Source organism: Camelus ferus, chromosome 2, assembly GCF_009834535.1.
Source record: "Camelus ferus isolate YT-003-E chromosome 2, BCGSAC_Cfer_1.0, whole genome shotgun sequence".
Lineage (NCBI taxonomy): Eukaryota > Metazoa > Chordata > Mammalia > Artiodactyla > Camelidae > Camelus > Camelus ferus.
In genome coordinates, this window is record NC_045697.1 from 75,721,705 (window position 1) to 75,737,878 (window position 16,174).

A 16,174-nucleotide genomic window follows, 5' to 3' on the forward strand; every position below is an offset into this window, starting at 1 on the left:
AATGTCTTTACCTTTATTTCTGCTTGACTATAGAATTCTAGATTAAGACTTTTTTTTTAAATGTTACTCCATTGCTTTTAGTTCTTGTTGCTCTTGAGAAGTTGGCCATCATTTCTATCATCTCTCTACTGTTCCCCCTCCTTCTTCCCAAGTCTCTGCTTTCAAGGTTCCTCTTTATCGTAAATGTTCAGCAGATTGACTACTATGTGCCTAAGTGTGGTCTTCTTTGCGTTTACTCTTTCTGATATTTACTGGGCTTCTTGAATTTGTAGGCTGATGGTATCCACCAATTTTGGAAAACTTTCAAACCATTATTTTTTTCAGAAACTTTTCTGCCACATTCTCTCTCTTTTCTTTCAGAACTCCAATTATACATATGTTAGATGGCTTGACATATTGTATAACTCCATTATACATATGCCCACAAGTTACTGAGGCTCTGCTCATTTTTTTCTCATTTATTTTCTTTTTTCAAATAATAGAAACTGTGTTTTTAAAAAAACTCACTGAACTTTTCTTCTGCCAACTCTAGTCTGCTTTTAAGTTCATCCAATGAATGTTTTCATTATAGACACTATACTTTTTTAGTCCTTGAATTTCCTTTTTTTAAAATAATTTCCACTTTTCTGAGATTCCCCATCCAAAGGCTATATTTCTCTTTAAGAAGCTTTAGTATTCTTATTTGCTAATTCCAACATCAGCATCATCCCAAGGTATATTTCTAGTGATAGTTTTTATCCTGGATTATAAATCACAGTTTCTTGCTTCTTATCTCCAGTAATTTGTTATTGTACACTGGACTGGTGAATGATTTGTTTTAAGGATTTGTTATTTTCCTTTAGAATGTTGAGAGCCTGATTCTAGAAGGCAGGTAATTTACTGGCACCTCTCCATATCTTTTTGAGGCTCAGTTTTAAGTCTTGTTGGGCAGGTCCAATCTAGCTTTTTGTGCCAACTATCAATCCACTGCTTTCAACTCCAAATTCACTGTCAGTACTTGCACTGAGATGATGGATTGAAAACTCTAAGCATTTCTCCTTCACAGTGAGCACAATGTTAAGTTTTATCAGTAGAGAGAGTTAGAAGGACACTGTAGGAGGAAATGGGTGAAGTGGTGCCTGTGTACAGGGATATTTGGTAGCACTCTGGTCCAGAAGCAAAACCAAAGTACATAATCCTTCAACAACCTCAAAGCCCTAGTCTGAGTCCAGTGACCACCCTGCTGCAGCCCTCCTAATGCAGATACCAGCGTACTGCAACCAGCAGCTCCCTAATTCCCTCTGCTCACCCACCCACCAGCCTGTGTTCCCTTTGCCCCAAAGGGTTGCTTCCTGCATTCATTCCATGACAGGTATCTCACACTGTGCAGCACTCTGGCAGCAAGCCGGTTCCCAATGCCTTGACGCCCCCTGAGCACCAGACTATCAGCATCAGCTAGCCTGTGCACCAGAGGGTTGTTTCCTGCTTTCTGGCATCTGTGAACCAGTGTGGTCTAGGAATCCACTGAAATTCACCATCCAGTGGGATGAAACCACACCTTTTTCAATGAGATCTGAGGCCCAGCCTTGGGGAGGGGATCCCCTTTCTAAGTCTGTCCTTCCTTTGGGTAATCTCCCTCAGTCCCACAGTACCCTTTAGAGTTTACTGTGCACTTCTATAGTTACTTCTCTATTAAAGTTCAATAATTCTTTAAACTTCCACTGACCAATTCTTGGGGATTTCCCACCTCCCAACTGCACCCAGACTGATACAGTCTTTCTCCAGGACATGGTCTTTACTCCTAAAGCAAGTGTTTCTGGTGTCTTAGTTGAATGCCTAGGATGCTAACAAGGTCTCTCCACTCTAGCTGGGCTGGAATGTCATCTTCCAACAAAGAATAACCTCTAGGATCTTCAATCCACTCTCAAACTTATCACAGCCACTCTTTACCAGGCCTCAGAGTTTCGTGCTGCACAAATGCAGTCCAGTGAACCCTGGGGAAGACCCTCACAGGAGTCTGCTGCCTTAGCCGTGCGTTACCCTCCTCATCAGTAAGTAGTTTGCAAGTCTCAGTTGTTCCAGCAGTCCCCAATCCAATCTCTGCCTCCTCAGCTCAACAGGACCACTGTGTTTCACTTGGGTCCCCACTGTCTGTGCTGTGGTCAGGAAACTGTCCCTGGGCAGAGAACCAGGATAGACACAGGTCCATGGTGATTCCCAGCTTTCACGGATCATATTCCTGCACTGCCTGTTTGCCAGTGCTTTTACACAGGTGTTTCACATACTTAATTTTATAGTACTTTTCAGCAAGAGGGCAAGTCCAGTGCAGGAGGGCAAGCCCAGTACCAGTTACTCCATCATGACTAAAAGCAGAAGTCTAGATGTATTCTGAAAGTAGAGGGAACAGCATTTTTGTGGGCAGACCAGACATGGGCTATGAGAGAAAAAGAAGAGTCAATGATGATTCCAAGATTTCTTGAATGAACTGCGATCAACTGAGATGGGGAAGCAAAGGATAAAGCAGATTTAAAGGAGGTAAAATGAGATAGTTAACACTTCAGATACGTTAAATTTGAGCTATTGGTTAGCCATTCATAACAGCTGGTTATATAGGTCTGTAGTTCAGAAAAGAGGTGTGAACTAGAGATACAGAGGAGAGGAGAATTAGACACTGTGCTTTAAGACAATTAGAGATCTGATTATTTCCTTAAGAAGAGGAATGGATGGGCCAAAATCCATGCAATGTTAAGACTTTCAAGAAATTTTTAAATCACTTCCCAAAAAAGTTATACCAGTTGAAGAATGTGTGGATTATTCGGCCCTTTTGTATGTCACTGAGTGTGAGAATGTAAACTGGTAAAACATTTTTGAAAATAATTTTGCATTACCATGTAGAGCTGGATATTTGCATTTCATAGTATTCAGAAATTCTACTTCTAAGAGAAACTTTTGCACACATGCAGGAGACAGGCACCAAAAAATCACAGCAGTGCTGTTCATAACAGTAAAAAAATAATATACAGTAAAAACACCAGAACACATGCAACAAAACGGAAACATGAATGTCCCACACCGATATCAAGAAACATTAGGTAAATTGTGGTACATTCTCATAATGAAACACTATGTTATATACATGAAATGAATAAACTATAGCTACATAAACAACCCACATGGAAGAATCTTAGTAACGTAAGTGTACCCAAAATAATGGAGTCAAGTCCCAAAGACAACATAAAGTATTATACTCTTTTAATAAAGTTGGAAAACAAGTACAACAAATCTTATATCATTTAAGCGTACACGCTTGTGACAAAACTGTGTTTGCATGCTAAGATAAATAAAGAAATACAAATATCAAGACCGTGATTTCCTGGTTGGAGAGGAGAATGGCAGCAGAGGAATGGGATGGATAGGAGAACCTGGGAGATTAAGTTATATACTTCTCAGCTCAAGAGCAACTCACAATTGTTCATGCAGTGATTTTTTTTTTAAATAACACATAAAAACAACCAAAACTGAAAAGAGTAATTCGCAGATCAATGACACCAGTGCACCATATACCATATTGTGATTAATCTAATTCTGTGCATCTGAGGTCCACACAAGATTGTTTTAGAAATCAGTATTAATTTATACTCCCACCATGTCTATGTTTCAAAGCAAAAGGTAGAAAACCATTATGGTTCATATTTTCCCCCCAAATTAAGTAGATATGATATTTATCCATCATTTAAAATAAACCTAAAAAAAAAAAAACACATTTCTTAAAATGTAGCTCAAAGTTTACCTAATCTGGTTCATAGAGTTCCTACTTCACACTGCTTAAATGTGTTTCAAAGTATGTGGACCACAAGATTTTATACTCATTATGCAAGATGGATGAAAAATTAAAAGATAGTTAAACTGCAGAAATGCTCACAAGATCTAATATTTCCACAACACTCTGGACATATTTTTTAAATTTCACTTAAAATGTTTTGTTTTTCCTTCCCTTTTATATTTTATTGGGCTTACTAAACTATGAAAATACTTCTTTAGAAGGACACACTTCTGCAAGTTACAATTTCTTGATTGAGGAAACCTGTTCATTGTCTTAAAGAGACAACATGCTCCCTAAAAGATGACTGTCAAAACAAACAAACAACAAGTGAAAGAAAAATCTGAGGGGGGGAAAAGACTTATAGATTGTATTATAATCCTAAGCATTAATATGGTATATATTTGCAGATCTTTACTCATTTATATAACTTAATAAGCCAAAGTAAAGAATTACAAGGAAAAATGTCTTCACTAAAATTATTCATTTTTGTCACTAGACAAAAGCCAAGATGTTCATTTAGTACCTGAAATCAGTGACTTCTTTAGTCTCAAGTTGCATTTTAAAGTAGATTGAAGGAGATAGGTAGAGAATAGAACTATTTTCCTATTCATACTTCCAACCTCCTACAAACTGTTTTTAATGATAAAGTTAGTCAGATGAAAAGAAATGAACAAAAGAATAAAAAGTGATCTGTGGGTTATCATTTTTTTGAATAATCAAAACCACTAACATGAATTTATACACTGGGAATAACTCAACCCTATTGAAAGAAAAATCTATATAAAAAAATCTATATATGCTGGGAGTAACTCAACCCCACTGAAAGAAAAATCTATATATCATGAACCTAAAAATTTACATAATAAATATTAATTATAAAATAAAACTTTAAAACACTCTTACCACCCAAAATAGTATAATTGTTGCATTTTTTGGAAACTGTGGTGCGTCTAGGACTTAAACACATAAGATCACAGAGAAAGAACCTGGCTCAACAAATACATTTCTCTGTATATCATGTCAATTAAAGAACTTTCATGGGTTCCAGAGATTCAAAGTCAGTGATAAACCAGACATTCAGGTATGCGCTGATCACATGATTAAATATTATACCACCTTCCTCTCCTTATGTGAATGAAAACTGGTGTAAAATTTCTGAAAGGCCTGGTGATTAACATGTCAAAAACCCAAGCAATTCCAATTCCAGGACTTATCTTGAGAGAAGCATACAAAGATGTTCATTTCAGAATTTATCACAGAGTCGTTGATATCAGACAGAGAGAAAGATAAATACCAAATGATATCACTTATATGTGGAATCTAAAATATAATACAAATGAATTTATTTACAAACAGAAACAGACCCACAGACATAGAAAAGAAACTTACAGTTACCAAAGGGGAAAGAGGAGGGGGAGGGATAAATTAGGAATATGGGATTAACAGATATACATTACTATATATAAAATACATAAATAAGGACTTACTGTATAGTACAGGGAACTGTATTTACTATCTTGTAATAATCTATAATGGAAAAGAATCTGAAATTGTACACCTGTAACTAACACAATATTGTAAATCAACTATAGTAAAATAAAATAAAATGCATGGCAGAATAATGACTACTCAGAATCAATAACTATCATTGAAATAAATCAATATTTGTTTCAAAACTTCCTCCAAGTACCTTTTTGCAGCTAATGTTTACTTGTACCTTAACTTCCACAACGTGAATAATACAAGTAAGAATTAAGTTTTCCTACCCAACAGTGCTAAGAGGGGAGTAGTTCATTCAAATTATAATCAACTCTTAAAGAAATGAGATTTATCTATATTTGCAAATCCTATAATGGCTTCTCCTCGCCATCTATAATAGATTAAGATATTGTATGACTAACAAACCAAAAATCATTAATATATAGGAACCTAAATTACCCATCTCCATACACATAGTATTTACAATGCAAATTCTTTAGAATTCGAATTGTTCTTGATTCACCCCAATATGGCATATTGCCTAGAAGAATGTCTCTTCCCCATTTTATAAACATAAATCTCACTTGCTCCCTGACTCCATTAGAAAAATACTATCTATCATCTACCTTCCTACTCTCAAACCTAGCAAAGATTTTGGTAAATTTTATTTTCAGCAGTTTCTGAGAGAAAAATAAACTAGTTATTTTTCAAATTTAAAATTAATTATAAAATTATAAAACTGAACTACACCACTTACAGGTAACACCACTAGTACTACACCATCTTCTCCCCACCCCACAACTGAGAAATTCCACTGTCCCAGAAGTCTGGCAGATTAAGCATATAATATTTTCAATTTTTCTTAAAGATACTAAAGATAACAATTAGGACAGTTATTTAAGTCCCCACTCAAAGACCTATTTCTTTATACATTACACATCAAAATTTTCTTTAAATGTAATGAATTTTATTAGAGTCAACATTCCATAAAGCCAAATTCATACACTCCACTGGTTTATGAAAGAACTTCAGGAACAGGGACTTTTTTTTTGGGAAATGTGCAAATTTTCTTTTCCAAATTGTCAAAAAAAAAAAAAAGTCCTTGTTTTAATGTTACAAAAATTCTTTAAAAGTCAAATCTATTATCTATTTTTATCGGGTAAAAAAAATTTGTATCTTCATTCACCTCATGTATTCCACGTTAAAATACCCCACACCTTGGTTGTACATTATCACATCACTCTAGTATTAACCTATTTTCTTGAAATTCTCAAATCTTAATGGTCTGCCTCTTGATTTCTCAATGGTATGAATCATTTTAAACTCTTCAAGGTGACTAGAAGAATCTAGAGAGGCAATTGAAAGACAAGGTTCATCCTTCCCCTCAGGCAGGTTCTGGTTACTTACGACCTTCAATCTTCTTCGTACAACTAGTATTCTAAATGTTTCTACCAATTTCTATACTGTGTACAGGCACTGAACAGTATCCAGTCGTCACGAGTCATATTTCTGACTTACAATGCAAAAACTAGGAAATCTACTTGGATACTCCACTCTTCAGCTTGTAGAAAAGAATTAAGACACACCTTATAATTACTCCCATCACACAATTCTAAGAGTTGAAAGGGAGTTTAGATTGTGGAACCCAAATCCTTCATTCTGCACATCAGGAATCCAAGGCCTGACACACAAATTACAGACTTCCCCAAAGATTTCCTTTGTCTTCAACAATAAACCTCAGCTGTCTCAGGGTTCAGAATACCATACACCTCAAAAGTAAAAGAAGTATTTGTTCAGAACCATCAGCAACCAAACTAATTTTATTCCTGTAAACTACCTTGCCCTGGCTGAGGCCAGGCGCCCGGCAGGCAGGAAGACGGACATGGAACAGAGAGTAAATCCAGTATCCTCCTCCCTCTTCCTGCCTCCCAAGCCCAGGAGTCCCAAATTCACTACTGATAAAAGCCAGAAGTCCTTGATTTTCTTCTGCCTCTCTACCTCCTCACTGATTATTATTTAAAGGAATCAAAGGAAGACAATCATGGTGGTATGTCATCAGAAAACATTACATGGGATCCTTCACAGGGGTAAGAGAAGAAAAAAACAGGTACCAGTTACTGAGTTTTCTAATGTAGCAGTCACTGTACAAAGTGTTTTACAAATACCTCATTTGATGTTTATAGCAAATCAATAGGATAGTTAATATTTGTTTTACAAACAAGAAAACTTTCAATAACACATTCAAAGCCACAAAATGAACAACTAAGAGATGGAGTATTTGAACCTGGGTCTGTCTGACCCCAAAGGCCCTGCATACCTATTCTCACTGAGCTACTTACACTGTGTCACACATTACAAGATGACACATCAGAGCAGGAGAGAAAATACAACTTAGTACTACGTTTAGGGAAGAAACAGCATAGATTACAACTGCAGGAAAATGTGAAAAGCCAGACTAGAAGACAGTATATGAACTTACTGCTGCTTGAGTAAGAAACAAACAAAAACAGATTCTGAGCGAAACATCTATAGAAAAATCAGGAGAAAAACAGGGTATTCCCCCCTCTCCCATAAAAAGCATTAAAACACCTATAACATCTAATGTTTCTGAATTAAATGAGTGATTTCAGTTCTCAAGACACATATAAGCTAAAAGCATATAGAACAGACTACAAGAATCCCCAACATTATTTTTAAAATAAACCAACAGGATCTAAATATTTTTGTGGCAAAAATCCACCATTGCTTACCCAAATATCTGAAGTTCAATTTTTTTCCAGCTTTATTGAGATATAACTGACATATAATATTATGGAAGTTTAAAGTATACAACATGATGATATACGTCCATACTGCCAAATGGTTACCACAATAAGATTAGTTAACGTGTTCATCTGAAATCCAAAAACCCAGTTTTTAGCTAAAACTTAGTAAACCCTGATCAGAACTGACTTGAACTTATTTATGGCCTTTGCTGATCCCACTTAATGTGAAAAATTATTCACTCTGCTACTGAAACATTAATGTGCTTTATGTCCCAGACCCACCAGGAGAATTAAGTAATACATGACCCCAAGGATTTTGGATAGGAGACTGTGAACTTGTGCTGCACTACTGCAGAAACATCAGTAAAATAAATGAGCAGAAGACAAAATTATCAAAGACCTCAAAGAGGGCCAAAGGTTACAATTAAAACTTGGGAGTTTATGGCTCCTATAATTAGATTCAGAGTCTAAGAAGTGGTGTCCCTCTAGGTTGTTAAAGCTCTTGGAAGTGTTTCTGGGGAGGAACAGGGTTTATATCCTAACAGACATGCAATTTACTGTTCAAATACTAGTGTAAAGCATGGACTAATGACAGAAACATACCAGCATCATATGGCAACATATTTCTACTGTCCCTGTCTAAGGACATCTGCTCACTTACACAGAATCTGCTGCTATTAAGGAGTCATTTACCAACTGCATGGGTAACTTTTAGGGCAAACAAAAATCCCAGCTTCCAACAACACATTTCCTCCAAATTTCAACTGGTAACGTTCATTCAAATGTCTTAAGCCCAAGACAGAGCTTATTATTTGTACATAATAACCACATTCCAAGATACATCTTGCTTTCAGCACTGTCATGTAACAGGTCTTAAAAGCATTTTTCGGTCCTTTCCAGAAATGGATTTAGTGTTTAAGTGAGATGGGGTAATTTTCTACATAGTCGATTAATGCCCCACAAAAATAAAAAAGTACACATATGACACATTTTCAGCATTAGAAAAGTAACTCTCCCACCACACGCTGCTCTGCCCCCACCTACCCAATTCCTAAAATGGAATTTAGGGATCAAGCCATTAAATCTTTACAGACTGGAAAATCAGGGACATCCTGTTGATAACCAAGTAGGCTAACAGCTGCTCATTGTTCTGAGAAAAATTTGTGCTGGGGAAACAAATCTGGTACCAATGCCTTCTAAATGACCTACAGAAAATGATGAAAGGAAGAGTCATTGTTTTTATTTTATTATTATTAGTTGGCAAATAAGCATTACTGGCAGACTTTTTCCTGATGTCACTGGAAAAGCAACAAAAATGAGTGGGGTTTTTGTTTTTTTTTTTAACTATAAAAAAATTCTTCACTTGAGGCTTTGAATAAGCCAAGTAAGTCAAACACACAAGTGAGGCACTTGAGAAAAATAAATGGATCATTTTCAAAAGCCACTCAATCTAACTGTTTAAATCCTGCCAGGTCATAAACATTAAAATATTTAATGGTTTAAAATATGAAGATGTTTATCAGAATTTCTAAAGTCTGTCCTACAAAAGTTCCAAAGTTAAAAACTGCCGTTTGCCCAGACACCAAATGCGGTGCTTCCTGACAAGAGCCCCACCTCTCAGTATGTAACTGACACTCCAGACAGACATCTACAGGCAGAAGCTACTTCAATGTGCCTTTATGCCCTTCTGGGACACCTGGGAGCTCTGTGTAGGCATAGGGGACACTTCACTTCTTTGTCTTCCCACCAACTGCCAAAGCCCCTGAGAGGCTTCCAGGCACCAAGGAGCCTGGTGAAAGGAACACACAGGCCTCGGAGTCAGACAGGCCTCAGTTTCACTCCCAGCACTGTGACTTGCTGCTTGACCCAACTCTACCTAGGTTCCTCCAAGGCCCCCAGGCCTCAGCCTTCCATCTCCATGCTTGCAGGGCCTGTATCACCCAGCTGTAGCAAGAACCTTGCCGAGACAAACTAAACTACCCTGCCTCCATCCTCAATGTCTAATCAAATTCTTCATCCCCCGCCATCCCCCAAGTGACATCTGATCAGGCTGCCCTGCCTTCAGCAAGGATCCTGCTAGGTCTGTTTAATCAGAATCATCCTTTGCCCGTTGCTCCTGATGTTTCCTCTTAGTAGTTTTCCATCCACTGACTCCCACTCTGCTCCTTGGCTATAAATCCTCACTCAACCATGATGTACTCAACTGAGCCCAGTTCTCTGCCGAGGGCACTTTTCCCCTATTGCAATAGTTCCTGAATAAAAATCTGTTTTTACCGCTTTGACTACTATCCAGCTCTGGTTTTCTCTGACAGACCACAGTTAAGTTACTTGGCTTCTCTGAGCTTCAGAAACCTTGTCTGCAAAATGAAAATAAAACCAATCTCACTGAGCTGTTGTGCGGAGGAGGTTATATAATGTGTGCAAAGAATCCGCTCAGTGTGACAGACATGTACACAGGCATTCAGAAAACAGCTATTTTCACTTGTCTTTGTATTATTTATTTTCATATTCTTTACTTTAGCTTTACATATTACCAGACACCCAAGGACACTGCAGATCAGACACGGAGTCTGTTAGGAAGGAGGTCATCCCAGGCTCTCTGCCACCATCAGAATTCTGGGACTTCATAAAGAGTGACAGGCAGCCTGGACACAGAGGGACAGAACCCTCGGGATGTTAAGAACCCGCAGCAACGTAGTTTGTCACTGTTTTTTAAGACAGTTGATATTAATTACCATGCATTGTCACAAACCAGGCCATGTAAGTGATTCACATTTACCCTATTCACTCCTCAGAGCAACGGCAAAAACACAGGCAGACAGTATCACCACCATGAGGCAGGTACCATAACAATACAAAGACAGGAATACAGATTAAACAGAGAAGATCCCAACCCACAATGGCAGGCTGTGATAAACAAAATAAAAGTTTGGAAGGCACTGGACTAGAGATTCCACTGCTAATGAATGTCAGTCAAGGCCATCCTAATTCTCTGTTCTGGAACTCCTACAAGACAATTTAAGAATTTATTTCCAGTCTGTTTTCAAAAAAATCTGTAGCCACATATTTTAATATTATATAATAAGACAAAAAAAATTCCGTGGCAGTTAGAGCACATGGCTCTGGAGCCAGACTACATCCACACCACTGTCTGATCTTGACTGGGATATCCCCTCCACCTCAGTGTTCTCTTCTGTGAATTGAGGATAACAGTTCCTACCCTTCTAGTGTCGTTCTAGGGATCAAGTTAGCTCATCCATGTAAAGCACCTGGAACGCTGCCCTGCAAATACAGTAAGAGCTCAATAAAAATGGGCTATTCTTATATTGTCAATCACTGTGTGTAAGTGCAACTCATTTACTGCTTCTGCAACTCCTCTTCAGTGAAATTTCAACAAAAAAAAAATTTGAGGTTAGTTAAGAAATAGTAAAAGTATTACAGAATGCTTGGCCACATGGTCAGGGCTAGGGGACCAAAATGTCCAAGATGAAAAAGGTACTCAAGCACAGATGAAGAAATGCACTGCTGATGAGACTGTAAAATGTACACCCACACTGGAAAACTGACTGGCAGCATTTACCAAAGCTGAACAAAGGCATGCCCCTAGAATACCTAGAACAGAATTCCTAGGGACATCACCAACAGAAATGCCCACGAAAAGTCAGGCTCCAAAATCTTCGTATCAGCACTATTCTTAACAGCAAAAAACTGAAGCATGCCCAAACGCCCATCAACAGTGCTGGACGCAGTCACACAACAGGACATTTGACAGTACTGAGAGTAACCAACCTACAAGTAACTACACGCAACAGTAAGGGTGAGTTGCACCAACATAATGTGAAGTGAAAGAAGCCAGACGCAAAAGAGCATACACTGTACGACTTCAGCTATTAGACGCATTAGGACAGTCTGGACTGGATTCCATGATGCAACGCCCAGGTCCCCCAGGAAGGAAGGATTACTCCCCCAGCGTCAGCAGCACTGCCAGCACACACCCTGCAGCTATCGGCCCTCTTTAGAACCTGCTTCTGTGGAAAAAGGCAGCAGCGCCCAAAGGCAAGCCCCCTTCCCCGGGCAGCCAGTCACTGGTCAACACAGAGGTACAAATGTCCATTTCTTGTGCAACTCGGAACATCTCTGGAGGGCCTTTCCAGAACTGCACATGGGGTCAACTGAGGCCTCCACTAAGACTAAACTGCCGCTCCACTTCTCCCCTTACCCAACCCTGCTCCCTCTCTTCTCTTTCACAAGCGCCGATCCCAAGAGCAGTCCCTAATACATTTCCCGAACGCTAATCTCCCTCTTGAGAGTCCACTTCCCAGCGTATCCAACCTTCAGCACAAGCAAATTGGATCTATGATGCGAGAAGTGAGGACAGCGATGATGACAGTGGGGAGGGCAGGAAGGAGGCCAGCTAGGGTGCTGGTAATAGCCTTTTCATCTATTTATCTGGTTGTCTGACTGTGCTCAAATGGGGGAAATTCATTTAATTGTACACCTGTGAAATGTGCACTCTTTCCTATACTTCAATATGAAGTTAAAAAAAAGTAAGACAAGCTAAAAAACAATCCAAATGAGACAGAACCTTAAAGAATTCTTAGCCCCATCTTCTCGCGCATCCCTTAAGTCACCCTCTTCCATGCACTTAAAACACAGCTCGGAAGCCTAACCTGAGACTTCAAACCAGCTGGTGGTGAAACAGGCCTCCACAAGAGTGTGCACTGTTCTCAGCAGACCCTGCTCTTGTGGGTAGCCCCGGGGGGGGGGGGGGTTAAATCTGAGGCTGGAGAGGGGCCTGCTGCAGCCAGCTCACCCGTCAGCTTGGCCTTGCAAGGAGGAAGACTCTGAGGTGAGCCAAAATGCAAGCATCCCAAGGATCTTTAGGCATCTTCACCTTTTAATCTTCCTTGAGAAACACACCTGGCTCTGAAATCAGAAAACTTAAAAATCTTCCTAATATAGACAAAACAGCATGCTGGATCCTTTGTGTTCTCTCAAGAAAGGATGTTCTCTTTTACTGTAGCTGGCTGTTTTTGTTATTTATATATCCCCTCACGCCCACCTTCTTAAAAGCAGCTCTTTAGTTTATTTAGTTAACAAAATGTCCTGTCTCTTCCCCTTTTAGATGGGGAACAAGAAACACAAAGAGGATGAAGTATGTCCTCAATAGGGAAGGTCGATTCCTTCACTTTCCTCACTGGTTCATAAAATGAGGTTATTGATAAACTCATTCCTGCCCCTAAACTCACTTGGATCATTCCCACACTGAAAACTATTCATCCTATAGTTCTGAAGAACGTCAGTCAGACCAAATGATTCCCTTAAAATGATGACGATGAAGACTGCACCAAAAAAGAAGATGGGAAACTACTGTAACAAAGTTGTTACTTTATTTCCAAAACAATTTAGTTTGTCTTTGAGATGTAAGTAAGAACTACAGGTCACGACAGTCTCTAGGAAACTAAAAGAGCTTTTGGTGCCCAATTCTTCTGAATGCTTTATACTGACAAAGAAGGGAGAATGTGAGTTTAACCTCATGTGGAAGCTTCAATGCATTGCTTAGGCTAAATCTAAGAGAAGACTCAAATACATTGCAACCTTTTAGGTTACTGCTATTATAGTTTTTTGTCTGTCAGTATTTCTTGGATAGAGACTATATAACCCCATAACTAAGCTCCAATAAAAATTTTTAGACTTGATTCCAAAGAATAGCCAAACATGCTTATATTTCCTTTTAAACTTTTTTTTTGAAGGAAGATATCACAGAGTATATACAACTAAATTATTTAATCCTTTCTGAAAGAGTTTGCCTCCTAGATAAATTTAAGTAAATTCATCTCCCTTTAAGGTGGGGATGAAAAAGAATGAAATAATAATGTGCATTCCATTCTTTATCCTGAACACGCAACAAGAAGCTGGCAAGGAATTCCCCACACACTGTTTTTTTAGGTCATTCAATGATTTATTCATTTATTCAAATATTTTTTGAAAGCCAACTCTGCCTTGAAGCAAAAGTCCTCTTCTCTATATATGGTTTTAAAAAAGATCTCAAAACCTCCCATTTGACCACTAACTAGCACTCTGGAGTTCTCCCCCAACCAGTATCAAGAAGCAATGTTACTTCCTGACTGTATTAGTCCCTCAATGAAGAACAGGTGAAGAATATCTTAGGAACATTTTTTTAAAGATAGCATGCTTTTCTTCCCCCTGAAATATCTTTGGCCCTTCCAAAATTCAGAAGCAAAAAATCAGACCAACTCTGTCCCTTGGGAAGAGTGACTCAGGCCCTGGTTGAAGGGATAAGATGAGTGATGTCAGATCTGTGCAACGGGCCAGACAGGAGCATGTGCCATACCTTCCCAAGCTCACCCAGCCCTCTGTCTGCAGGAACTTTCCCTCCTTCACAACTGGGACCAAGAACCACAATAAGAGCCAAGAGAAGTCCTCTCTGCCCTCCCATTCCCAAGAAGGCTTGCCTCTTGGGGGCCACCTCTAGAGAGCACCCCCGACAGAGCAGGAGAGTACTCCAGGCACAACTAATGTCTAGAATAGACCCACAGATCAGAGAAAAATCTGTAGGTAAGTGTGCTGTTGATATCAGCTGTGTTAGTAAGAGTGGTTTCAACACTGCTGCAGTGACAGTCATAAAAGCCATCTACCTCGGTTGGTCCAGCATACATCATGGGAGATGGGAAGATGGCCACCACTGTTGTTTCAGGATTCAGGACTCCTTCCTCCAGCACCGCAGCATGCTGCTTCATACGCCACATCAAAGGAACATCATCATCCTTCGTCCAGCCCCCAAGAGGGTGAAGGAGGAGCACAGGGCGCCGGTAGCCCCTCTCGAGGAGTTGCCTGTGGGTATCCTGCATTAGCAGGGCATGGCCATTGTGCACCGGGTTCCGTAACTGAAATGCGAAGACAGCATCTGAAAAAGAATTTCCAGAGTTGAGAACAGTCCATTTCTAACAGAGTACCTTCCAAAGGATAAGCAGTTCTTCTTGAAGCTCGATGCTTAGGATTAAGCAAACATGCATGCTCAAAATCAGAAACTGATGGAAAACACGGACTGCTTTGACCATTTACTCCAAGGCAACATGAGTTAAAGTAGTTTTTACTTTACAAATCTTAGAAGCCTAAGGATGTGTCAACATAATAGTGATGGATCTATAATAATTACTTTCTGCATTCATGGGCAACCTGAGAATAATCATCAGACTTCCTGGTCCTAACAGCTCAATGCAACTGCTTGCAATGGATATAAACTCTTTGTCTGTGCTTTAATTACCCATCAGGTCAATCCCTCCATTGGCCCTAAGATACTCCTTTATTAAGGAAGGATAGACAGGTAGAGTTTAAATTTTTTTTTTAATTTACTTACTATCCAACTAGGCCATTTATACTGATTACTTTCCTTGACTGGAATACTATGTTGTCCTGTGATGCCAGGTCTGGACTTCGGATTATAGTTTAGCAAAAACAATATCCCTTACAGGGATATTACTATTACTCAAATAATGAAAACTTCTAGATTAATTAAACTGGTTAGCTCTGTATCTACTGCTTATAACCCTGGCTTCATTCCTACTCTTGCTATCAGACCTTTCTTAGAAGGTGTGGCTCCTTGGCATCAAAGAGTAATTTCACAGAACAGAGCAACAACCCAGGTAGAGGAGCTCTGTGTTTTATCCCTCACAAGATCTGGCTGATCCAATCATGTTGATCCGATCTCGACTCAGAGAGAACATCATCCCCTCTTCTAGTAACTTCAAGCCAAACAGTACAACATCTCCAGCCTAGTCTCAACTCTGACCATCTTCTATTCACCGTGACAAAAGGCAGAGAAAGAAACTTGACCAGGAGATTTTTGGGGACACATCCTGTGATATTCTGAGATTTAGAGCAATACCCCTATGCTCTGAAATTCTCAAGTGATCTTTTACACATGCGCCAGGCTGGTTTTCACCCAGAAAACAGCTGATAATGACATAACATACCAAAAAGAAGTCTTGATACAAACATGTGAGTATTTAAAACTACTCTGCTTGAAGGAAGTGGGAGGAGGGATACAGATCTGCAAGTTTTTCCTTCCTTCAAAGAATTTTAGATATAATATATGGAAAGCAAA

At 39.1% G+C, this 16,174-nt stretch overlaps 1 protein-coding gene across 2 annotated transcripts in view; it reads right to left on the reverse strand.

Moving 5' to 3' along the window:
* Positions 1 to 16,174, reverse strand: part of PAPSS1 (3'-phosphoadenosine 5'-phosphosulfate synthase 1) — a 98,717-nt gene that overhangs the window by 19,139 nt on the left and 63,404 nt on the right. For both annotated transcript variants that reach the window (XM_032461254.1, XM_032461262.1), the window contains exon 10: positions 14,706 to 14,974. In XM_032461254.1, coding sequence (XP_032317145.1) covers positions 14,706 to 14,974 — 269 coding nt within the window. The remainder of the gene's footprint in view (positions 1 to 14,705; positions 14,975 to 16,174) is intronic.